At 38.0% G+C, this 26,070-nt stretch overlaps 1 protein-coding gene across 2 annotated transcripts; it reads left to right on the plus strand.

The window, feature by feature from the left end:
* The first annotated feature begins 123 nt into the window (after nt 1-123).
* LOC137403946 (glutathione-independent glyoxalase DJR-1.1-like) lies at nt 124-20,002 on the plus strand. Of its 2 annotated transcripts, none has more exons than XM_068090072.1 (5): nt 124-183; nt 8,159-8,245; nt 8,354-8,515; nt 12,005-12,161; nt 19,526-20,002. In XM_068090072.1, the coding sequence occupies exons 1-5, from the start codon at nt 133-135 to the stop codon at nt 19,681-19,683; spliced, it is 615 nt and encodes a 204-aa protein (XP_067946173.1). In that variant the 5' UTR covers nt 124-132; the 3' UTR covers nt 19,684-20,002. The 2 variants fall into 2 exon arrangements, with proteins under 2 accessions (XP_067946173.1, XP_067946174.1); XM_068090073.1 differs by having other exon boundaries at nt 156-242.
* Nucleotides 20,003-26,070: the final 6,068 nt, after the last annotated feature.

Genomic DNA, 26,070 nt, shown 5'->3' on the forward strand with positions numbered 1-26,070 from the left:
TTTGGTGAAACTTTGGTAATGAGGTTATAAACGCCTAAGCTTCAACCGAGTTTTAAACGATTCACGGTGCCATATACTAATGCTTGGCACCGATGAGGTGTAGAACACAGGCTAACTACCTGGGTGGCGCACATGACAATTTGCAACATTTTTTTTCAGAAGTCGATATCATTGACGAGTTGGGTAAGGTTAGCTTTGCGTCATCAGCAGCTGCATTATCTCTCTGCTTGCATAAAAATTCCGTAAGCTATAAATTTTTGACGGTGTATTTGTGGCCAGTAAGCTACTTTTATCATAATTTAACTATTTTGCAAGATTTTAGTTGTAAAAGTGACCTAATATGGCTCCGTAGCCTCCTCTGGAGTACTGTAGTGAATTTTTGCGCTTGCCTCTCGCTAATATAGCGACTTACGGCACTTGCAATCACTACTAAGTGGGTTCTGGTTACAAGCTGTCTTATACTGAATGAGTATTAGCTCTCATGCACAACAATAATTGTTGCAAGCAAGATGACTGATGAATGAGTATGGCTCTTGATTACGCAAACTGAAGCTGCACAGAGATGAGTTAATGTTCAAATAATTCACAAATGTCCATATATAGTTTCGTCGCTTGTAGACAGTATCTCGTGCTCTTTGTTCTTCTGTCTCACTAGTGTATCTTCCTTCGTTACTTATTCTTATCCATCATGCTCTACACTGGCTTACATATCCTTATATACAGTGTTCCATTGGCTTTCAACGAAAGCTGGCTTGCATATTGTTAGATTGTTTGTTTGAGGCTGTTGTGCATTAATTCTAGCAGAGAAACTATTCAGTTTAATAAATCAGAACACTCGTGATTTCAGTTTAGACCGGAACCCTTTATTTTTGTCCTGATCAAAATAGTGGACTCGCCACAAATACAACATCTCACCCCGAGATTAATATGGAGGTAATAAACAAAAATAAAACAACGAAGAATTGATTGTGTTCAACGTCTCAGCGTGCTGGCTATGCGCGGCTCATCAAAGCTGATAGTCCGAGAGGTATGGCGGGGGTTTAACGATTCTACCGGATCGCGAGACTCTCGTGACAGTAGGTGAAGGGGTCTCAGGATTAGCAGCCAGTGAGATAATATCAGAACGGTTGCGTCGTAGGCGACTACCATTATCCATCTGGACCACAGCAGATCTAGTGAGATCATCGGACGGAGTGATGACAACTCCTTCACCACGAGTGGCTCTCATTACCACCGAAGCATCCTTGTTTACCGGGCGAAGCGGAATGGCTTTGTGGGCATCATCGTGACAGGCTTTCGAATTCTCCTTATACTCATCATTTCTAGCCTTGAACACCTCGTGGTCTGGAAGTTGAGGTCTTAGGTTGTCCGGATGGGTGACCACAGTGGTTCGGAGCTTTCTACCCATCAGTAGCTCTGCAGGAGAAAAACCACCAATGATAGGCGACGCTCTGTATGACAACATTGCCAGATATGGATCCGAGTCTTTCTGAAGCATCCTCTTTATGGTCTGAACTGCACGCTCAGCAGCTCCATTACCACGGGCATAGTGGGGGCTGCTAGTGACATGAGTGAACTTATACTCTGCAGCGAAACTGGAGAATTCTGTGCTAGCATATTGCGGACCATTGTCCGAGACTACTGCATCCGGTATCCCATGCCGGGAAAAGAAGCTCTTTAGATGGGTGATGATCTTTCTAGAGGTAGTACCATCATCGAGGAGTGCTACTTCTGGATACCTGGAATAATAGTCGACTACCAGTAAGTACACTGCTCCTTTGAACTGGAACAAATCAGTTCCTACTATTTGCCACGGTCTATCAGGAGTGGCGATAGGTCTCAGTGGTTCAACAACTTTGTTAGCCTCAGTTTTACAGACATGACACTGAGATACCATGTCCTCGATAGCCTTGGCCATAGACGGCCACCATACACTGTTCCGCGCTCTAGATTGACACTTGGTGATTCCCAAATGGCCCTGGTGAATGTCCTGAAGCACCCTGTAACGCTCCGAGAGAGGGACTACAATCCTACTTCCAAGCATAAGGAAGCCCTTATTCACTGTTAGAAGTTCCTTGCGATCATAGTATAGTCTCAGAGCGCTGTCCACTGAGGACAAATAGTGTGGTCATCCATCTTTCACCAGACTGACTACCTTCTGGAGCCCCTTATCATCCCTCTGAGCAGCCTTCATCTCCTCCAGTCGACTATCCAGACCGTTCAATACCACCGTTTCGTTAACAAAGTGTGTGGCCTCCTCTTCTCTTAGCTCATCAACCTCATCTCCTCTTGAGATACTAAACCTAGACAGCACATCAGCTGAGGAGTTACGAACACCAGAAATATGCTAGATAGTATACTGGAAACGTTGCAGTCTCAGCTTGAAACTCTGGATTCGGGGAGGTAACTTGTCCAAGAATCTGTTGCCAAAGAGACTGATCAGGGGTTTGTGGTCTGTTTCGATAACCACACTCTTCATACCAAGTATGTAATGTGAAAACCTTTCCATCGCCCAAAATACCCCAAGCGCTTCTTTCTCGATAGCAGCATAGCGCTGCTCTGTCTCAGACAACGACCGACTCGCAGCTGCAACCAATCGTCTTGAACCATCATCCTGAACTTGACTCAAAGTGGCACCCAGTCCATGATTACTCGCGTCCGTCGATATGATGGTTTCTCTATGCGAGTTGTAAGCAGCTAACACAGGAGGCTCTTTGAACAGCTCCTTGATGCCTTGGAAAGCATCATCCTGTGCCTTTCCCCATGTCCAAACAATGTCTTTCTGTAAGAGCTCACGGATGGGTTTGCTCACCTCTGCTAGGCGGCAGGAAAACCGGGCATACTGATTCACTAGGCCAAGAAAGCTCCTCACACTTTTAACATCGGTAGGCGTTAGGAAATCCAAAATTCCCTGTATTCTAGGGCCAGCATGTATACCTTGCTCATCGATCAGATGCCCCAGAAAAGACACATGTTTCACTCCAAACGCGCACTTTGACTCGTTCAATGTGAGACCTGCCTTTTCGATTTTACCCAGAACCTCTCTCAGCCTCGAGTCATGCTCTTCCTTAGTCTGACCAAACACAAGAATATCATCCATATGAATGACTACGCCTGCTATATCCTTCAGTATTCTGCTCATCTCTGCTTGAAAGATTTCTGGTGCACTACATAGACCTTGAGGTAACCGAAGATATCGATATCGTCCCTGATGAGTCAGGAATGTTGTAAGTTTGCTGGACTCTGCATTCAACGGAATCTGCCAAAAGCCACTATTGGCGTTGATCTTGGAAAAGATTTTTGCCTGACCAATAGAAGCCAGACTATTTTCGACAGTGGCCATGGGGTGAATTTCTCTCATAACAAACTTGTTTAGTTTGGTATAGTCCGTGCAAATTCTAACCTTGTCCTGACCTGGTTTGGGTACTACCACCATCGGCGCTACCCACGGGGTTGATTCCTCCACGGCTGTTATTACACCCTGCTGTACCATATCTTCTATGGCCAGTTTAGCTTTATCGCGTAACGGAAAAGGTACAGGACGGGGGACGTTGATAGCAAAAGGCTTTGAATCATCTTTCATAGTGATAGAATACTCTCTAGCGACTTTTCCTAGACCTCGGAACAGCTGTTTGCTCACGGTCACCGATTCAACTGCACACTTTTCCTTGTCTACTGTAATCAGCTGAAGGTTCTCACAGGCCTTTCTACTCAGAAGCGGTACAGTCTGATTATCGACCACGTAGATGTCTTCTGAAAGAACACAATCACCTGTGCCGACAAGAGAACTAATAACTCCCAGACATTTCAGTGGTGTTCGATCTGGCCCAAATAACCTTTTGTTAGTCGGTTTCATCTGACCAATCACATGTCTAGGTCCACATACACTCAACGCCGCACCAGTGTCAAGCTTGAACTTAACAGACTGCTTAGACTTCTCTCTCATACCAACATTGAGAACCGAATACCACAAACCTGTGTCAACATTATCTATCTGCACTATTTCTCCAAAATAGACCTCTTGAGTAGAGTTATTCTCATCCTCAGACAACTCATCAACAGCTGGTTCACCTCTGCAAACACTAGCCCAGTGGTTTTTTCCTTTGCACTTGTAGCACTTAGAACCAAACGCAGGGCATCTGTTTGAGAAATGCTCTTTCCCACACTTTCCGCAGTGTACCTTAGCCTTTCTTCGGTCCATATTAGTTGGACGACCTGTTTTTGGTCTACCTCCAAGAGCAATCGCATTCACATCAGCAGACAATTTCTCACTCGACTTTGCCACCTTAGCTGCCTCAGCTACTCGAATAGCCCTGATAACGAAATCTAACGAAAGTTTCTCATCGGACTCTCTCATCAATTTCTCTATAGTCTTGCTATCATCCAGTCTGAACAGCAGCTTGTCTCTCACGAGGGAATCACGTTGATCACCAAAATCACAACTTTCTGCCAAACGCCTCAGCCTCATGAGATAAACATCTACAGTCTCACCATTCTGGGAACTGTTATGGAATTCATACCTGGAGACTACAATGCCAGATCTCGGGTTACAGTACTCACGGAATCTCTTTAGGACATCCTTCAATTTCCTGCCTTCTGCACCCTCATCTATATCCTTAGTCTCACCATCTACCACCTTAGTGAATTCCATTTGACTGTACACTTCACGTACATCTTCCCCACCGACATGGCGAAACAAAGCTATCTTTCGTTTCTCAGCAGCCAAAGTCCCTGCAGTCACATCAATAGCTAGAAGATAATCCTCAAAAGTCCTGGACCATTTTCTCCATTCACTAGCAATGTCCTTAGATCTCAAATCAAGCTGACCCGGAGGCGAAATACCATCCATAATAGACGAGTGGGTAACTATTTACGCTGCCATCATGTTAGATCATTTGTTTGAGGCTGTTGTGCATTAATTCTAGCAGAGAAACTATTCAGTTTAATAAATCAGAACACTCGTGATTTCAGTTTAGACCGGAACCCTTTATTTTTGTCCAGATCAAAATAGTGGACTCGCCACAAATACAACACATATTACTACGCTAATCCCAGGATAGCTTGATGCGTGTGTCTATTAGAAATAGCTGAGTTTGGCAAATCCATAACAGTACAGAGATTTTGTTACTGACGACATGATCAAGAACATTGTAAAAACAGTAACCTCTATAGCCTGCAAAAAGCGGAAAAATTAATCGACATGACGAGAAATAGAGCAGATAATTGGGATGTATTTCTGCATGGGCTTGGTGAAGATGAGTGGCGTTCGCCAGTATTGGGAAACAGTAACAGCTTACCCACCAGTTCCAACAGTGATGAGCAGAAATCGATTCAAGCTTCTGGTTGCCAGCTTGCACTTTGTTGATAATCTTCAAGTGTCTGAAGATGAGAAGAGAAAATATAAACTATGGAAAATTCGCCCTTGGATAGACTCCATTCAAAAACAGTGCCTGCTTGTAGAACCCGAAGAATGCCAGTCCATTGCTGAGAAGATGTTCCAATACACTGGAAAAACTAGCCCTTGTAGGCAGTACATAAAGAGCAAGCCAAACCCATGGGGCTTCAAAATGTGGGGTAGGGCAGGAGTATCTAGCATATTACATGACTGAAGTTTATCAGGGTGGTAATGGCAAGCGATCAGAATTAGTACAAGGAGCTGACGTTGTGCTCAAGTTGATATCAACTCTGTTGAGTTATCAACTTACCAGGTCAGGTTCGGGATAAGATGTGTCCGAAGACTGTCTCTAGTTGCATCCGGTCCATTAGCCTTCAAGATTCTCACAGAGCGTCCTTGACATTTATGAGTGGCATAAAAGCGGTCTTGACCTTGACATAACTTAAACTGTAACCTTGAGTCAAGTCATTAGAATAGAGTTATCCAACATGTACCCTGCCCTTAGAGGACAGGGGAAACAGTTTGCAAGTGATGAGTTATCAGAGGTGATTATTGTAGAAGCAGTTATTACAAGTATAGCATTAACACTCAAGCTGAATCAAGCACAACAATGGAGGAAACCAAAATAATATTACTTATGTCAGGAGTGTTTCAAGAGAAATCAGCAATGCTAGCTTTTGCTGAAATTATGTCACCCTTAGCGCCAAGGAGCAATCAAAATTGGTATTAAAATTAGCACAGGCATATATACCTAATAACCAGCTAAAATATTCACAGTTTAAGTATATACACATGCCACTGATTTCAAGGCTCCCATATTATAGCAGTTAACTGTTAATAACAGTTTAGCCGTGGTACATGCAGCCTGTCTCTAAATGGTCCTTCTCGCAATCATTCATTTCAATATCAGTTGTAACAGTCTCGAGAAGCTCATTAAGCACTACAGTCATGTCCATTGTATCCCCACTAAGCATTTCTTCATCAATTTCGGAGGCAGTAGCCTCGTACAACTCATCCTCTCTCTCTAACCTGGACGAAGCCTTGCTATTATTTGCTTCGGCTGAAGCCTCAGCACCACTCGCCTCGGACGAAGCTTCAGCACCAGAAACAGTGTTGGCCGAAGCCTCAGCTACAATAACTTTTGGCAATGTAACAGGTGGCAATGTACTGTTCCGAGGGGAAACAGGGGTTGTGCTGTGCGCACCCTTTCTGGGACCGTTGGAACCTTTCGCAGACAAGGCTGCAGGTGTACGTGATCGCGGAATTGGGCTCTCACTTGAAGCAACTCATTAACCGATTTCTGAATAGCTTGTGACAACTGAAACTCATATTCATAATTCTGTTCCTCCTGAATAGCCTACATCTCTCTCTCATACCGAAGCTTAGCTTTCTCTTTACATCTCTTAAACTCTAACTTTCTTTCCCTATAAATTTTCTCATCAGGTGGTCCCCTACTAATAACATTTGATAGAAAATCATTAACTGCACCCATTAAAGACACATTAGACTGTGTTGGCCTACTAGTACTAGCTACGGCTGCTGTATAACCTTTAACCTTAGCTTCAGGCTCATTACTACCGGGAACTTTAATTTTCTGTTTTAACACGAGACCATGTGGCCGCCCCTTTATCACATTCAGCGACCTCATGGAATAATTTGTGACAAAAGCCACATTTTGGCACCTTGAAGTCTATGACAAAATGAATGAAAGCTTGGCACCTGTTATAAGTAAACTCGAGACATTCGCTAGCTACATGATCGCGGTTGCACCTGCAGATCATACAATACAGCTTACCATTTTTTTCCAAAAACTGTAGCGGCATTTACACCATCACTCTTCTTAGTACATTTACTACCATCTCCACCCCCAGGGCCATCATCCTTCGACGTACCTGGATCAGCCATAGAAGCCGGTCAGATCACGGTTCAGATTTTGTTTTGTTTTCTTCGATAATCTATAACATCTATCCAACTCGGTATACCTGTGAGGCCGAACAGCCCTGCCCCTTCTTGTACTGGTAACAGATGTGTCATTTGGCTCAGCTGCAGATGCGGCATCCTGCTTAGCTGCTGGGCCCTTTTCACCACTGCCGTTAATTAGATGACCAGGTACTATTGGGCACTTAGTGTCTATTATACAGCTACCAAGATCGTTATCCAAAAGCTGTGAGATTTATATATATATATATAGTCTCGACTATATATTTATATATATATATATAGTCTCGACTATATATTTATATATATATATACATAGTCTCGAACAAATACACTATATACAAATGTGTAAAATATCTAAACATAAAAAGCATCAATTATCAGTAAAACAGCTTTAACAAAGTAGTAACCAGTATAAAGAGATTTTTTATGATTGATTTTAATGGTGGTTAGGTTGGTGGGGGGGTTAGGATGGTGCGGTGGTTATGTTGGTGCATTGGTAAGGTTGGTGCGGTGGTTACGTTGGTGCAGTGGTGAGAAATAAAAATACACAGCGCAACGTATTTTAAATTACTACAAACACAGTCTAAATGAACTTTGCTTATGTGATTTATATAAATTTAAATTTCATTTCTAAATTTTTGCAATTTTTTTATTGTAATATATGAAATAGAAAGTTTAAAGAAACTTTAGGCATTGTATGATGGCAATTACATCATATATCAAGACAAATATTTGCTTAAATTATGTCAATTATTGGAAAATTTGCTTACAAAGTTGATCGAAAGTCGAGGTTTGATAGCATGGAAGATGTTCTGATTGTAGAAAATGGCTACAGCGATCATATTTCTAGCAGAGGGTGCCGAGGAGATGGAAACTGTCATCACAGCTGATGTCCTCCGTCGTGCTGAGGTCTCTATCACTTCAACTAACTACTAAGAACATGTTTTTATGATCCAATTTCTATCCGATAACTTTATTCCATCTACCAGGCTATCAATCAGAAACATCCCTTTGTAGATTGCAGTAACTATTGCTGGTGTTGAGGGTGGTAAACCAGTCAAGTGCAGTCGTAACGTCATCATCACACCTGATGCTGCTCTGTCTGATGTTGCCTCAGAAAAATTTGATTTGGTGGTGGTACCAGGAGGCAATCCTACCAGTCAGAAGAAGCTGGCGGAGGTGAGGTCATTTGGCAACCTTTGTTGATAACCCAGAATGCATTGTATTGTGTTTAGAATGTACGTAGCTATGAGACTGTATGTTTTGATACTGAAACTAACTGTATCAGCAACTGTCATTTTTAAACACTATGTTATGAAATCTAAATTCGAACTAAATTTTATTGTCTTATTGGTATTAGTTTGTGGTACTATTAGACAAGAGTTGTAGTAACGCTCTACCTTGTAGATAAGATGTAAAGAAATCTGGCTGATGTTCGATAATTTGAAAAACTTTCGGTAATTGGACAAAAACGTAGGCTGACAAACTGTGTACCACATTTTCATACCTGTAAGTCGGTTTATGCCTCAAACAGTCTCAAACAGTACACAAACCTTCTTGGCAATTAAACAATGCCATAGACTGGTGAAATGAGCATGTTTTTCTCGTGCTGAATTGCGCACTGCTAAATAGTTCAACTATCTGTCGCACGGCTTTATTGGCGTTTCGTAGGTCAGTCAAAACTATTAATAAACCAAGCTTTTCAAGCGTTTTGTGGCGATCTTTGGCAGAATTAATCTGTCTATTTATGTATAATCCGATCAGATGGGTTGGTTTTAGGAATTTGCGGTAACCTTTCAAAGGCTTGGTAACATATTTAAATAGGTTTATATGCGTTTTGTATCATTATTATACTTAAACGGCTTTACTGAAAAATAGTTAAATTTGTTGATAGGATTTCGTAACAAGGGTTTGGGGACGACCGTTAACGGATAATTTTTCGGGAGTTGTGTGCACATGTGCATTTATCATAAATCTCCCAATCAATCACTTCGCTCTTGTTTGGTCGTGGGATAAATTCATATATTAAGTCTTTTGTAGGCGCGATGGAGGTTATCATCTCATAATCTCTCCCTTCTTATCATCATCAAAAGTGTTTGAAGGTGTCCTCACCTTTCGATTATTTTTGTCGTCATGGTTGATGCTAGACATGTCGCTACTGTATATTCCCGCATATAAGCCGATTCTAGAACACAAAATTTTTTTCACCAAACTAAGGGTTCTGGTTTATATGCTTGTAACTCTGATTAAAATCAAACGAAATGGCATTATGCTAACTTTGACAATTTCTGTTCAAACCTTTATTAACTCAACTTTGTTTTTAAAATTTCAACATAACAATAATGGTTATCACTACCATTAGCTTTTTCGCTACTAAATAGTCTGCTATGTAGAAAATTAAGTATTCAGTAAAACCAAATATTTGACATTGACACATATAAATTGTCATAAAATTTGACCAAATTAATTAGCATAAAATTGTACATCCTCTGACGCCATAAAATGATCACTAATGTGTTGCAGAATCAGTTTGGGACATTTTTTTGTCCTCTTCACACTATCGTAGCAGACGAGTTGAGCGTGTTCCGAGTCAGACAAATTACCCATATTACTATTAGTATAGTTACTATTATTATTATTACTATAGCTACTATCACTATTACCCGAAAGAGGACCATCAGAAGTCCATTGATCTACAATTTGTCAAACTTATGCAGCGGTAATGCGTCTGAAAGACAGAGTAAAATAGCTATAACTAGAAATTCCACTGTCATACAGCCCACGACCAAAGAGATGGCCAGAGATACTGGCAAAAAAATAAAGGGTACTGATGGTTGAGAAATGCAATATTAGCAATCAAATGGCTCTGCAGTGCAATAGGATAACTGCAATGGTAGCTGTAATGTACTGGGTGTGGGTGTTATTATATACAACAATAAGCAATAATGAATGGAAAAGATGTTTATATTTTCCCCCTGCAATAGGAGAAATGCAATATTGGCCAATATTAGAAGTAAAATGCACTGATATTCTTAGAATAATCAATTTTATTAATATAGTAATAATAGAAAAACAATACACAATTTTGATTACATTTCCAAACGTAATAGGTAGCAATATCGAGAAGTGGTATTTATATAGGTTTTTAGAAAATTTATTTAAAAAGTGTTTGGTCATGACAAACAACAACAATGAAAGGAAAATATTACACGTTTATATCTCTCCCTTGCAATAGGAGAAATGCAATGTTGGCCAATCTTATAAGTAAAATGCACTGATATTATTAAAATAACCAATATTGTTAATATAGTAATACAGCAATAATAGAAAACCTATGAGCGTTCATGCGTCTCGAAGATTTCTGCAAACTGCAGCAAAATAAAAGCTGTTATTAAAGTGTTATAAAGCTGTAGGCCTAATTTACTGTAATGTATGTAATTCAACAACAATAAAAAAATATGTTTATTATAACTCTGAAATGCAAAATTAGAAGTAAAATGGCAAGCTACTGTGTACTATACACAGTTTTAAAGTTGGTTGCGTTGAATGTGGAATGGTTTTGATAAGCGATCTTTAACAGAAAGCGAGTAAGAGCATTCACGCGTATAAAACTAGTAAAATAAAAAATGTTCTCGCCATGAAGGGGCGTTGTAGTTCGGCCCTAGCTTGTACATAAGTTGTAAAGAATTTCGGTTAACGTTTCAAATAATGAAACCTTCGGTGATTGGACAAAAAACACAGGCTGATAAACTGTGTACCACAATTTCGTACCTGTAAATCGGTCTACGCCTCAAACGGTCTACGTTTATTACAGAAACCTTCGATTACAAGTGAAAAATGCCATAGACTGATGAAATGAGCACGGTTTTATCGTGAAATGCGCACTGCTAAATAGTTCTACAATCGGTCGCACGGCTTTATTGGCGTTTCAATTTTCGGTCTTAACTTTTATTAAACCGTGCTTTTCAAACTCTTTGTGGCAATTTTCGTTCAAATTAATCTGTCTAGTTGTGTATAATCCGATCAGATGGGTAAGTTTTAAGATATTATCGTTGGTTTACAAAGACTTGGTAACATATTTAAATAGGTTTAAATGTGTTTTGTATCGTTATTATACTTTAACGACTTTAAATTCCGATGCTTAAATTTTTTGATGAAATTTCTTGACGAGGGTTCGTCTCATTGTTGATGAATAATTTTCGTAAGTTGTGTGCGCATGCATTTATCATAAAACTCCCACACTTCCGCTCCGCTCGTGTGGTCGTGGGAAAATGTGTTTTCGCAAAGCGAAACAAAGGTCAGCGTGAGATGCAAACGTGTTGTCAATTTGCTCAACGCAAACAGATGATTGTTTTCTTTCGATTAAGGGGACATACGATTGGCTAATTATACATGTACTCACCAATCAGAAACGTTTTGTACAAAGCTTGTGAAAGCCGCTCCATTTTCGCAACCTTTTGCTTTGGCACAATTTATATGGTCAACTTATATGCGAATTCTTATAAGTTTTTTTACTACAGGTTTGTTTTTCTAGGGTCTGCTTACATGTACATGCGAGATAGGCTTATATGCGGGGGCATGTGGTGCGTGTTCGGAAAACGCATCATTCACAAAATTTATAGAATTTCTAACAGAAGGTTGGCTGACACTTTCTACCTCTTTATCTAGAGCTCTCTCGTCGGAGAAATACTGAGAGCACAGGATGAGAATAATCGTATAATCGGTGCGATATGCGCCGGCCCTTCAAACTTTGCGGCTCACGGTGTGGCTAAGGAGAGGGTAGTTACAAGTCATCCAACCTTTCAGGCCGTCCTTGAAGATGCAGGTAAAATACTTTAACAGGAAAGTGCAGAACTGAAGGCTGTTTTGTAAATAATAATAATAATGATGCTTTCTGTTTTATCATCTTAATCTTTCTGCGCTTTAAAATATTTAGAATTCAAATACACTTTTCAAGTTTTCATGGAAATAAAGGAAAGATTTTAGCCACCCGTACAGTTTGAACACGCATGCTAAGCAAAAGTTTTGGCCTCAAAATTGGGTTACAAGTTCCATCGTAATTGCTGAACTGTTTTTCATACACATCAAAGTATCAAAACCGCGTTAAACAAGGAACTACTATTAGCCTGAGGCAGTTGGTAGTTATTTTAATGGCGTTGCTTTCAAAGTTCTATCTACCATCGTAAATTTAAGCCGTTTTTGTATATATGTACACTACTTTGAAGTAGAAAGACGGCGTTAAACAGAGAACTACTACCAGCCTGAGACCGCTATCGATTATTGCTATGGTGTTGCTTTCAAAGTTTTAATACAAACAACGAAAAGCTTTGGATTTGCAAATGAGAAAGTTAATTATTATTAATATAAACGATTTATTATTAATACGATTTTGTGGAAACTTTTCTCCTGATCAGTTGATGTTATGGGCTCGTAAAGATCAAATAATGTCAAAGTGGCGGTCAAATGAAGGTGGCGTTCAAATGGAGGTGGCGTTCTATTTTTCAACCCTCCTTTCAGGTGGCAGCCAAATGGAGGTGGCATTCGAATAGATGTTTTACGATAGTTATGATCTGCAATAAAATGTAACATTACTATGGGCAGTTCGTACCATAAGGTTCATAGGTATCGTCTAGTTTGAATATACACAACTAGCAGAGTTGTGTATATTATATATATATAAATATAAGATAATTATATCTTACATCTAAATACATAAATCTCAGTGTTTGTATGTTTGTCTTTTTGTACACCTTATGTCCAGTTATAGCAATTTAATCTAGCAATGAAAATTCGGTATCGCAGAGGGTTTGATCTCAGAACCTTCTGTTCACAGGGAGGGTGACAAGCTAACCCATTAAGGTACTGGGATACAATAAATTCATTGGGCAGATAGTAATTATCTGGGTTAAAATACGCATAGCGAATCTGTTTTACGCACAATGTCGCTAAAGCTTACTCTCACGGCTCTTAGTAGTAAGTTTAGCGATACGTGTACTAGCTTACTCAAGTTAACCAATGACAACTACATCACCTGCTACTTTTCATAACATAGACCTATTAAGTATAGTTAATAGGTCTATGGTTTATAAGCTGTTTTTAATACCAGTGCAATGTCGGACATTCGTCGAATATATGTATAATATGGCTTCATACTTTTAACTCTTTCGTTACTGCGCTAAAACCGTTATTCTAACCAAATTAGTTCAAACGGATTTTCGACAATTCGAAATATCACTAGTATTTATGCAATATCTCGAGAATGAATGCAGATATTGTTTTACTGTAAATTGCATCTTATTCAGAACAAATTTTCTTCATGATAAGTACAGAGTCTTTAGTGAATCCCACTCTCACAATAATCTCTGACATTTCCTTTGCGTTTAACGAATGTGGTGAATTTGTTATATAATGATAGCAGTTTGGTTTTCCTGTTTTGGAAAATAAGTAGCAATGGAATTGCTTAGCAAAAAGGTTTTTGATTGGTTGCACGTAAATGGCAACAAGGTTGTTTCATTGGAGACAAAATTTGATTGGTTTAGCTAATGTGTGGGCTTTGTAATGAAAAGAAAAGTGAAACCCTATTGATTAGCCAATACATCAGCTCATGGCAGCGACAGAGTTACAATTACATCCCATTTAAGCTGTTTTGGAAAGAAAAAACTGCGGCGGTCTCGTGTGGCTATGATTAACTGTTCATATTTTGAGCTTTTAAGAGCTTGTAATCACATTTCCACATATTTGGCACCTACCACACAGCAGAGTAAGACATGGTGAATCTTTTGATACTAAATAACTGTAATGCGAATTTTGTTGCAAGTCAACCTTTAACTTCATTCATAAAGGGTCAACAGAGTTGATTAGCAACTAGTCGAAAAGTTGTCTTTTCAGCCTATGTGGAGCAGACAACTCTTGTAAAAGATACCTAAATCGTTCGTGTTTTTTTCGTGTTCGTGTTTCTCTCGTGAGTGCGGGACTGAATCATCGCGGTCCGCCATCTTTGAGGACAACCTACCGTCAAAAACATGAAGCTTCTGTAAATAATTTTAAAGTGGAAATGCCAGTAAATTGCGGCATCGTTGGTTGCTCCAACCGCAGCAACAGAGAAAGACATATTCGATATTTCAAGGTGCCAAAAGTTATTCTGCATCAAGGAGAAGAGACAAAGAAATTATCAGAAGATCGAAGACGACTTTGGAAGGCAGCAATCCGTCGAAAAGATATCACCTCGGAGGATAAATGGGATAGAACACGCGTTTGTTCAACACACTTTGTTGGAGGTAGGTGCTAGTTTGTTTTATGACAGGAAGCAGTTTTATCTCGTAGCAATGAGTTTGTATATGTACGTTTAATTATACAAATGTGTTATCCATCGTTGTTTGTTTGTGAATATTATTTACAAACAAACACCGGTATATATTTACGGTCAGGCCTGCCAACTCTCACGCATTGGGCGTGAGACTCAAGCAATCACACCTAAGAAAAAATGAAAATGCGTGAGATTTTCGCCCCATTTCCACTATTGTATATTTATATATATATATATATATATATATACACTATCATTAATACGTCTATTGCTCCAAAACCAAATCTCAAGCATTGCCCCACTCTTGGGTTGGCAGGCCTGTATACGGTTAACGTATCATCTGTATGCAGTTTGCTTTTGCTGTTGTAGGTGAAAATGCATATCTATATGACAGAAATAATCCGTCATGGCTACCAACGATTGCTTTGGGGCACGCAGATACTATGTCAAAGTCATCACACGCAAGGTATCATCGTAGCAAACAACGGGTATGCAAAATAAAAGAAGCGGATGCCATATCATCGTTGTTGGCTCTCAAGAAACCACGCTTTGCTGATAAAAACATCGTCCAAGAACATGACTATGCAACGAGTTTACACACCACACATATAAAAGACAATGTAGAAGCACATGCAAAATTGGTAACTACTACATGTGAAAGAGAGACACAAACTGACTGTTCCGTATTTATTACTGAGGCAGCTACTCAAACAGATCTGACATTAGATTTTATTGAAAACATTGAAAATGACTAAGGCTTGTCTATTAGAGGCTGATGTCCGCTAGAAAAATAAATTTTTCAAAAAAAGGACTAGTATTTTTACTTTTGAAAAAAAATGTTAAATTGGAGATTTTTATACAGGACTGCCTGATTTGGAAACTGAAAGTCGTATTTGATTTAATTCAAAACCAATTGAGTAATTTGTCAAAATGTTTTTTCAAATGAAAATCAATTAATGCTACGCCTGACTAAGTTCCGATTAAATTATTGTTTTCAAGATATAGCATACCAACTTGATATATCACTATTGACTGTTCAAAAATGATTCCATTCTGTACTCGATCTTTTGTATGTCAGACTAAGTTTTTTTTTAAATGGCCCGAAAGACAATGTTTGCCAATATCAATGCCATGTCATTCAGAAAATATTTTGCTAAGAAAGTTGCTGCAATTTTAGATTGTTTGAAGTTGAAAATTGAAAAACCCAGTCAGCCCCGCTCAGCAAAGTCTATACATATTCAAAATTATAAACATCCCTCCGTAGAATATTTGATTGGTATTGCCTCACAGTGTACCATCACTTGTATTTCTACCGGTTGGGATGGGCGCACATCGGATAAACATATAACTGAGAAATCCGGAATTTTGGAAAATCTTTTGCCAAGCGACGTAGTGATGCTAGCTGACAGCTAGTTGACAGATAGTTGATAGCTTTTATTAAGCTGAATTAGCCATTCCGGCTTTTACTAAAGGCAAATCCCAGCTACATCCAATGTATGTAGAGGCAACCCGCAAAATTGCTAATGTTCGCATTCATGTCAAACAAGTCATCGGTTTTGTATGCCAAAAAATTTGGCATTATAGATAGAACAATACCTATGGACTTCCTAAAGCGTAGAGACCTGTTCCGACTATTGATAAAATTGTACACGTCTGCTGTTTCCTCATCAACCTGTGTCCTTCAGTGGTCTTCTTTGATTAGTAGACAATTATGATTAAGAAACCTTTTACGAAATATGTATGTTTCAATTAGTTCAACTACCTCTTTTTTTAACATTTTGTGTTATCTTGCATATTGACCAATAAAGATGTACATATTATTTGCAGTTACAGGAGATTTTGACAATTCTTAGTTGATTTAGTTTTTGCTGTGAATCTTATTACCCACTTGCCTTCCATAAGAATTGCATTAGTAGTTGAACTAGCAAATTATTTCATGTTCAATGTAAATTATACATAAATTTAACCATTCAATTTGTAGAATAGTTGCATTACCACTTATAGTAACAAATCGAGTCTTAGTTAACTTATATCCTAAATTAACAAAAAAATTTTTAAATGAGTGATTAAAATGAATTATGCATGAAATTGCTAGCAATAATTCAAGGATTCACTTGTTCTTGAATATATATTTGTAGCAGTATTATTATTGTTATATAACTTATAACTTTGAAGATTGATAGCATATTACTTGATAACATCCTTACAATGATTATAATTCGGCTCACAATGGATCGATGCTCATAACTACCCTTCTATTGCACATAAAAAGCCAGTTTTGGATGTAAACTGTGGCAAACATACCAATAAATGCAATGAGCTTTATGCAACACTGTTAAATATAGTTATAAAGTAATAATATGCCTTCAAATTCAGTATGAAATAAAAAATTGAAAGCTCTAACAAATTACACAGGTTATAGTATCATCGCAGGTTAATTGCAAGCAATAGATATCAACTGGTATAGGTATTTCCCTGATTCCCAACGCGTATTTATTTAGAGATTACGACAAGTTGAAGGTAAGTTAGCAAATTTATTGCATCCAAAAGGGTAAAGGTTGCTTGAAGGAGCGTGCAAAATATAGGTGACATTTGCTTCGCCCGTGAAAGGATTAAATCAATCGTCCCAAAGTTATGACACTATTTGAAAAAATACAACGCTAGCTGCTATTTGAAACCACCCCCCTTTATTTGACCACCACCATAGGGGAAGGACTGAAAAATAGAGCACCATGGCGTTCAATTAAAGGTTTTATGGTAACCTGCCTTCAATAAAGCCATAAGCGGCATGTTTTAAAAGAAAGCAAAACGTAAAAATCACTTTTCAGTATTATAATATAAATGACAATTGATTATATTGCAAAAAATTTGTCTTTCTTTGTTAGTAGGCGAAGATGCAAACTGATCAGCTCTTTTTTCTACATTATTGACACCTAGTTTAGGAGTTATCAGTTCAATGGAAAAAAGTTTATAGCTATCAATGACTATACTTTCTATTCACTGTTGTTACCAATAGTCATGGCTACCAATAATAGTCATGGATGGCTACCAATAGTCATGGTTACCAATAGTCATGGTTACCAATAGTCATGCTTACCAATAGTCATGCTTACCAATAGTCATGCTTACCAATAGTCATGCTTACCAATAGTCATACTTACCAATAGCCATGCTTACCAATAGTCATGGTAATAATAGTCATGGTTACCAACAGTCATGCTTACCAATAGTCATGCTTACCAATAGTCATGCTTACCAATAGTCATGCTTACCAATAGTCATGGTAATAATAGTCATGCTTACCAATAGTCATGCTTACCAATAGTCATGCTTACCAATAGTCATGCTTACCAATAGTCACGCTTACCAATAGTCATGGTTACCAATAGTCATGCTTACCAATAGTCATGGTTACCAATCGTCATGGCTACCAATAGTCATGGTTACCAATAGTCATGGTGACCAATAGTCATGCTTAGCAATAGTCATGGTGACCAATAGTCATGCTTACCAATAGTCATGCTTACCAATAGTCATGGCTACCAATAGTCATGGTTACCAACAGTCATAGTTCTAATGACAACAAAGATGTTCAATAACAACTTACGTTTTCATTATCCAGTGGAATTTACGGAGTTCAGTGGAATGGACGGTTTGGTTTAATTTGTCTGTAACTAAAATCGTTGACACATGAATAACTCTAATGATATATACTCTAATAACTTTAAAGGTTAACCTGCAACAAAATTCACATTACAGTTATTTGATATCAAAAGATTCGTCGTGTCTTACTCTGTTGTGTTGTAGGTGCAAAATATGTGGGAATGTGATTATAAGCTCTTAAAAGCTCAAAAACGAACAGTTAATCGCAGCCGCACGAGACCACCGTAGTCTGGATTCTCTTTCCAAAACGGCTCAAATGTGACGTAGTTGTGGTAAATGGTTTCTGTTACATTTTCGTGCATCCTTATTCGTCGAAATGTTTTCACAAATATACTTCACGCATTCAATAAAACCATGTCTATTGTTCTTACGCATCTGTTTTATCGTCATTGCAAGGCTGTCACTTTTAGCAGTGATATCTTATAACTTACCGTAAAAATTCGTTAAACTTTTTAACCTTAGCTCGAAGGAGGGCATATCATTGTCTGATAATCATGACGAGCCTGTTGGTCACCTGTGATAATCGAAAAGTGCTGCAAAAATTATTTTCGAAGTATTGGGTCACATGATCAGATTACGACATGACGATGAGATCAAGCCAAAACAAAACTGTAAAGTAGCGAGGATCTATATTTGATTTGGGGTCTTCGGTAAAACCCGAAGCGTTTGTCATAAACTAGTGCTACGATAAGTTTATATTGAGCTTTTTATTGGCCTTTCAATTCACATGAGAACATCACGTGACGACAATAATCAAACTATCATGACAACGTCAGAGAAATAAACTGTGTACTGAAATAGTACTGAATACGCTGACTTTCAATTTATAGTATTAATAAAATATATTATTATTTTTTAGTAAAATAATATTGTATAGTTTAATACAAATTATGTTAGTATATTCTTGATTGGTTGATGGTCTGTAAGCAGATCAGTTGATATTCCTATCTGATGATTCCAATGATAAATTCCAATCTACGATGGTTTCGGAATGGCTGCGATGAACTGTTCGTTTTTGAGCTTTCAAGAGCTTGTAATCACATTTCCACATATTTGGCACCTACAACAGAGTAAGACATGGTGAATATTTTGATACCAAATAAACTGTAATGGGAATTCTGTTGCAAGTCAACTTTTAAATATCAAACTTCATGACAAACCTTTCAAGTATTTGATTAGCTTCAGCAGTTGGTTAAGCTGAATTCTCATGACTTTTGCAGGATACAAGTACAGTCAAGAACGTGTCTCCATCGATGGCCATGTTATCACAAGCAGAGGCCCTGGAACTGCGACAGAGTTTGCTTTTGCCTGCGCCTCCGCCGTCATTGGCAAGGATTTCATCAAGGAGCACGGCTCAGCCATGCTTATCAATTTTTAGATAAACTCGGCCTCAATTCTCCCTTTTTATATGTTACTCTCTACTCAGCAAGTCTTTTACTTGTACCTGTTGGTAGTGCAGTCTTTTTGAACCCCGTAGTGCGCTCTGTAGTGTATTCATCTGTTGTCTGCTTTTTGTTACATATCATCTTTTTTTTAAATTAAATTGAACATATATTATGAATAATTTGAAAGTGTTGTAAATGTTCAAATCTTGAACTCTGCACTCAGAGTTTAACTATACGCGTATTCAACAGCCTGTTCTTTTTGTATTTGTAAAAAGGTCAAGAAATTATTATTACAACATTAAGCAATGGGAATATTATTCTGTGACCTCCAATACATACAGGTAAGTCAGGTAGGTAGATTTCTGGGTCTATGTTGACACAAGTTCTTTCACTGGGTTATTTACTCTAAAAATTTAAGCATTTGACATATTTTTAGTGGTTGTAACAGTGGGAACAATAAGCTATGCTGCACAAAATTCTCCAGCGATCACATTGTGTGGCTATGCATTTCATCTGATGAGATAAAATGTTAAGGAATTTGAATAGTGACCTGAATTGCCTGAACTATCAACAACAGACTTGAATTCAATTTATAGAATTGGTCTATAATACGGAGGATCCCACCTTATACTGCTGCCAAATCAATAGTGTGAATGAGTCAGTATGTTCACCTAGATTTAGGATGCCTAGGTAAAACAAATTGAGAAATCTGAACCGAGCAAGACAAAAAATTGAAAACTAGTGTGTGATTTATGCCAAATGCTTGCAGCTAGCACATCCAGACAGGCTCATGAATCATCAATGAATAGTGGCTGCTGCCGGTTGATTAAGTTCAATGCTGTCAAATTATCTTCATCGTCATAAGTACGGTTGGCAATAACTTTAAAACCACCTACATTGAGTATCATGTCTAAAAACTGACTAACAATAATTTGAGAGCCTGCGATGCACTTCCAATGCAATTTACCGCAAGCTGATGTAAAGAGTCGACAACTCCAAATGTTTTTTTCATCCGCTATTCTATTTGTTGCTATAGTTTCTGCAACTGGTTCCTGTCTAACTTGATAGAAATGCAACAATTACCAGCAAACAGCATTTGCCAAGCATGTGAGAAAGTTGTACTTACCTAGCATGTGCGCAAGTTGTACTTACCAAGCATGTCAGCAAATTGTTAGAGATAGAAATTCCAGATGTCAGCTAGTATTGTAAACCTTTCTGGAATGCGTCAAGTTTAGTGCAGCTATGAAAATGGATGCTTAACCTTTGAGAGGAAAGCAGAATATTCCAAACCTTGTTAAGGCTTTCCGTGGTGGAAAAGGATATCAGCATAGTATTTGAGTCTATGATTTAGGAAATCATCATGTTGTAGTTCTGAACCTCCAACATATTACTACTAAAACCAACAAATGGCTTCATACTAAAAATAAACTCACTGCTGGGCTATCGGCAGATATTCGCTGCAAATCAGCGATTTTATCAATAAATATTGCTGTAGGCTGAAGATTATAAATAGCCAGATTATAGTTTGGAGGATTTATTATTATGGCTACAGCCGCGATATTATCATAACGCTGGATGCTAACCTGGCTGAAGTTGCTTAAGGAAATTTTGACTTGGTACCACAAAACAATCCTTATAATCAGAAGAAACTGGCTAACGTTTAGTCACTCTGTCAAGCTGAACCAGCTGTTCAAAATGTAGAAAAAGTATGCTTCTATATATATACATATATATTTCTCAAAGTTTGTGGGTATGTGTCTAGTTCCGGCTATAGCTATTAAAATCTTGGAATAAAGAATTCATATCGCAGAAGATTGGATATCAGACCCTCCCTGTCACCAGTCTAATGCCTTACCACTTTAGCCACGCGAGCTTGAAGGACACATTAAGCGATATATGTCACTATATGGGAGAAAATACGCTACCACTCTCCGTCACGGCGCAAAGGTATGGCGAAACGTCATAAGAAGCATAGCTCTTATTAGTAAGCTTACACAAATTATCCATTGGCAATGTGGCAGGCTAATAGCAAGTGGCAGGCAACTCTCATTACCTTTCATTGTTTATAAGCTGATTTTTAATACTCGGGCAACACCGGTTTGCACAGCTAGTTTATACTAAAACTAACTGCATTAGTGAATCACTTCTAAAATTTAAGTTTATCAGGAGCCAATATCTCTGATACGGTTTTTCCAATTTATTGTAAGATTTAATTTTCATAGCCTGTGGTTGTTGCAGACTGTTTATCAGGCAACTGTTGGCTATGACAACGATTATCTTTTTTATTCACTCTAGCCAAACTTTCTACTGGTTTATTTGATGGTTGCTCTCATGCAGAACATTAAATGCCTATCGCTATGGATTTTTCTTCTTGTTTAAAGTTTGAAATACCTGGTTAGCCAGATGCCAAATAAAAAAGTTATCTTGTTATGCAACATAACTTTTGTGTGCACGTCAAAACAGCCAACACAACGAGCCTACTTAAAAAGTGCTTGTTACAATAAAATCTCTCATTAAACATCCGTTCCTGGAAGGCATCTGGCGAGTTTTCACGATAACATGTAATGAGTATACTCTATGAAAAAGCTTTCGGGTCAAAAACATATCAATAAGAACTATTACTCATGGTTTGAAGCGTATAGTGATGTTTGCATATGCATTACAGCCACGGCTGACGCTGCATACGCTCGAGAGAATTGCTGCTTTACTGTTATCATTAATGACTAATGGCGCTACAACAATGCGTTTCTCTGCATTCTATTATACAATCAAGGAATACAGACAGTCAATCAGATGTGAGCAGCTCTTTAATTATGGCCTCCATATACTGTACTCACTCGGTTCCTCAAATGTAAACAGAATAATATATAGCATAACAATACTGCTCTGCGCGGCACCGTTTTGACCTTTTACTACGCGTTCGATTGGGTGGAGTTACAACTGGATCGTTCTCCGCCTTGTTTACTAGCAGATCAGAGCTGTATCGCTAAATTTACCAATGACGCATGTTTATACCAGAATACGCACATTTCCAGCTCCTACGTAGCCTAGCCTGAGCTGCTGACACTGAGAGTGCCTGCAGTTATTACTATCTGTGCTATTACTATTATTATTATCTATTAATTGCAGCAATAAAGGATGCTTTGGGTGCTTTTGGAGGAATACCCATGACAAAATATTAATAAAATATTTATGGTGGAATGGAGTGAGCGCTTGAGCATATCTATAAATTTGGAGTTGTCCTCAGCATGCTGTTCTAGTAACTTGTGACCGACGTGATAATTACTCTACTTATGACCCTAAAATGACTGCAATAAAATATATTAGTATAGACTGAGTCCGTTTGTTATGAAACACGTAGTTAGTTATCATAGCCTAAAATCATTAAAGTATTTATGAAGATCTCGGGCCATGCATGGGCATATCCTCCGTCTACAATCCTTAACCTACTCTATTATAACAACCTCATATTAAAGTAAAAACTATCATAATTTTTCTAAAATTATGAGATAATCCCAATGCGTCATCTGTCCCCAATTGCATATTCTTTGTGAGTAAGGATTCCAAAACCGCTCAGTTTAAATACTTGGTGTAACTCTTTTATGCAATAGGCTGGTTTGGCAACCTCTACACAAACATTTACACAAAGCCTAAGGCTAAGATCTAACAGAACCTGTTTCTACATTTTATAAAATTGTTGATGAATTTAAGTTGAAGAAATTCAAGTTAGAAGTTAGTAAATGAAGTAGATGAGGGACTGACTTTCAGGCTTGAATATATGTTCCCTAAACTTAGACTCGTAGATCTCAAACAACACTAACTACCACTCTTACGCTGCCCATTCGGAAAAATAAGTGAGAACATAAATCCTTAATGCTATGAGAGTGAATGGGCGATCTTGTTCTGCCTCGACTGGCCCACAACTAATGAACCATTCATTTTGAGAAAGGACAGTGGTACACATACATCTCTACTCTTTTGTTTACAAGACAGTTGGTAGACTACTGTACATCGTTATCATCTGCAATCTTTACTATAATAAGAGCCGTGTTCATTCTCCGTTTGTCTGAAGCGGCGATTAGAGTTTGGAAAAAAGAACTCATCATACGGGATTAGAACTCACAACTTTTGGCTTGGTGGATCACCATAACTTTTCAAAATAATAGTGCAGATACCGCTAGACTGTCAAGTACTAAATATGACAAACAAAGTGGTAGAAATAAAAACACTCTGTTATTTGGATAAAAACCAAGCTAAGGGGTATCGACCCACAATGTCTAACATGTACAATAAAAACATCTCAAGGTCATTAACTTGGTTCACTTAAAATTTGATAGTAGTTTATGCCATGTAAGATCCTGGTAACTAGTAGTATGGCCAGAGATCTTCCGGTTAACTTAGCCTCAGGTATGCCTTTACAGCTGTAACAGTAATGAAATCATGGAAAAAGAACATAGAAGGCGCCCAAATTTGTTTTCGCTTTTTTTTACCTGCGCTTATTACCATTTCCTGATTTGACATTCTCTTAGGATATTTTTAGAAATAGCTTGCTAAAACACACTTTAAAAATCTCAGATGCCCAAAAACAATAAAAGCTCTTTGATTTAACGACAGTCATATTTGAAAAATAAGTAAAGATATACGTGTAAGTGTAAGATATACGTGTAAGTTGGTTCATGTTTAACTATTTATTAAGGTGTGGCCTTAGCACCTGTTCACCTGTTTCCTGTTTACTTATCCAAATGAGCCTGTGCAATTCCAGCGGCGTCTCGAGAGTGATTATGTGATTATCAACCTTTGAATGTTTTTCCTAATGCCAACCAAGGGTTTCACTGGATTTTGCAGATTATATTGTGACTGATACAACCAGTTGGAAATAGAACGGATTTCAATTGGTGGTCTTGCTAAGTTATCACTAGTTGCCAAGGTGAGATCTAATTTCCAAAGTGAGGAGAAATCTCCCTTTGTCAGTGTGTGTGTGTGTGTCTGTTTACGTAAATGCTAAATGTTTCCACATTTCGTGGCCGATTCAGTCTAAACTGCACATACATATGCTCTGTGCCTTCCACCAGGTCAATAAAATCTTTAGTTTCAAAACTGAGACTGGTTCCTGAGAACTAGTCTCTTAAACACCCACCTGATTAGCAATTCAAGAATGCATCTTTGTATGTATTAAAAAAGAATGCTCTTTCGAATGCTTCAAGTAGTGAAATCAGTGTAGCAATTTGGGTTGAAAATCTACACACGTGCTGCCGGCTGGTTGAAAATGAATGAATTCTTGGGCAACGTTGGGCTTAAAGCTAGTACTTTATAGTTTTTGGTTAAGAAAGATTAACAGTATTAAGAGAGATTAACAATATTAAGAGAGATTAACAATATTTCAGGTAGGGTTGCAAAAACTTGTGCTATGACAGCAATCAGAGTGATTTAATACACAACGAATGTCTGGATTGCCCTCCCTTACCACTGATATGATGGCTGAGTGTGCTAGGTAACAAGCGAAGAGCTGAGACTGGTTTCTGAGAGCTAGTCTCATAAACACCCACCTGTAAGTTATCTGATTAAAAATGATGAAATCACCGCTCTCACGGCTAGTAATACTCAAGTACTAATTACTGTTGGCGTTTTTTTGATTTTCAACTGAAATCAGGTTATTTTGGCCAACACTAGAGATAGAAAAGTATTAAAAAAGTTTATTATTGAAAAATTTACGTAATTGAAAACTTTTTATATCTATAAAATTGAAATTATCTTCTTATATGCCACTTTCAGCAATATGTGACTGACACAACAGTCACTCAACTGATGAAATATTTTTAACATATCTATTTTTAGCATAGGTACATCAAATGTGTTATAAGCAAGCGTTTGGTTATCATAGCCTAAGAATGTTTAAATATTTATAGAGATCTTGGGCTATTGCTGATGCATTACCACTCATGCAATTATTTACTGTTAAATATTAATTTACACAAATTTGAGTAGATTTTATCAGAAAGTATCAGTATTTTACTATCATTTGCAATTGTTTTTGATGTTTGAGATGATCTGATCACCATGATGTTCTAAGATCAATAAAAAATTGATAATGCTTGATTGTGGGTAAAACACTGAGAGGAAAGATATGGCATCACTAGTTGCTATAGTTGATATCGGCTATTGTGTTCAAGGTGCAGCATTACACGTCATTATTCAGTCAATCTTGTTGCAACTAAAGGCGTCAAAATCACAATTTCACTTGAGCTGAGCTTTTTCACTGCAATCAAGTTTTGTCGATTTTAATCTTGAAATATCCTAACAGTCAGATCACCTCAAACTTGAAAAACAATCGCAAATGATAGAAAAATACCAAAACTTCCTGATAAAATCTACTAAAATTT

Source organism: Watersipora subatra, chromosome 9, assembly GCF_963576615.1.
Source record: "Watersipora subatra chromosome 9, tzWatSuba1.1, whole genome shotgun sequence".
Lineage (NCBI taxonomy): Eukaryota > Metazoa > Bryozoa > Gymnolaemata > Cheilostomatida > Watersiporidae > Watersipora > Watersipora subatra.

What these genes read in the sequence shown, in the direction of transcription:
- LOC137403946 (XM_068090072.1), top strand. Translation starts at nt 133, where the DNA reads ATGACAATTTGCAACATTTTTTTTCAGAAGTCGATATCATTGACGAGT. An exon ending in GTCAGAAGAAGCTGGCGGAG is followed by an intron (nt 8,516 to 12,004) that starts GTGAGGTCATTT and finishes CTCTTTATCTAG; the next exon opens with AGCTCTCTCGTCGGAGAAAT. An exon ending in GGCCGTCCTTGAAGATGCAG is followed by an intron (nt 12,162 to 19,525) that starts GTAAAATACTTT and finishes TGACTTTTGCAG; the next exon opens with GATACAAGTACAGTCAAGAA.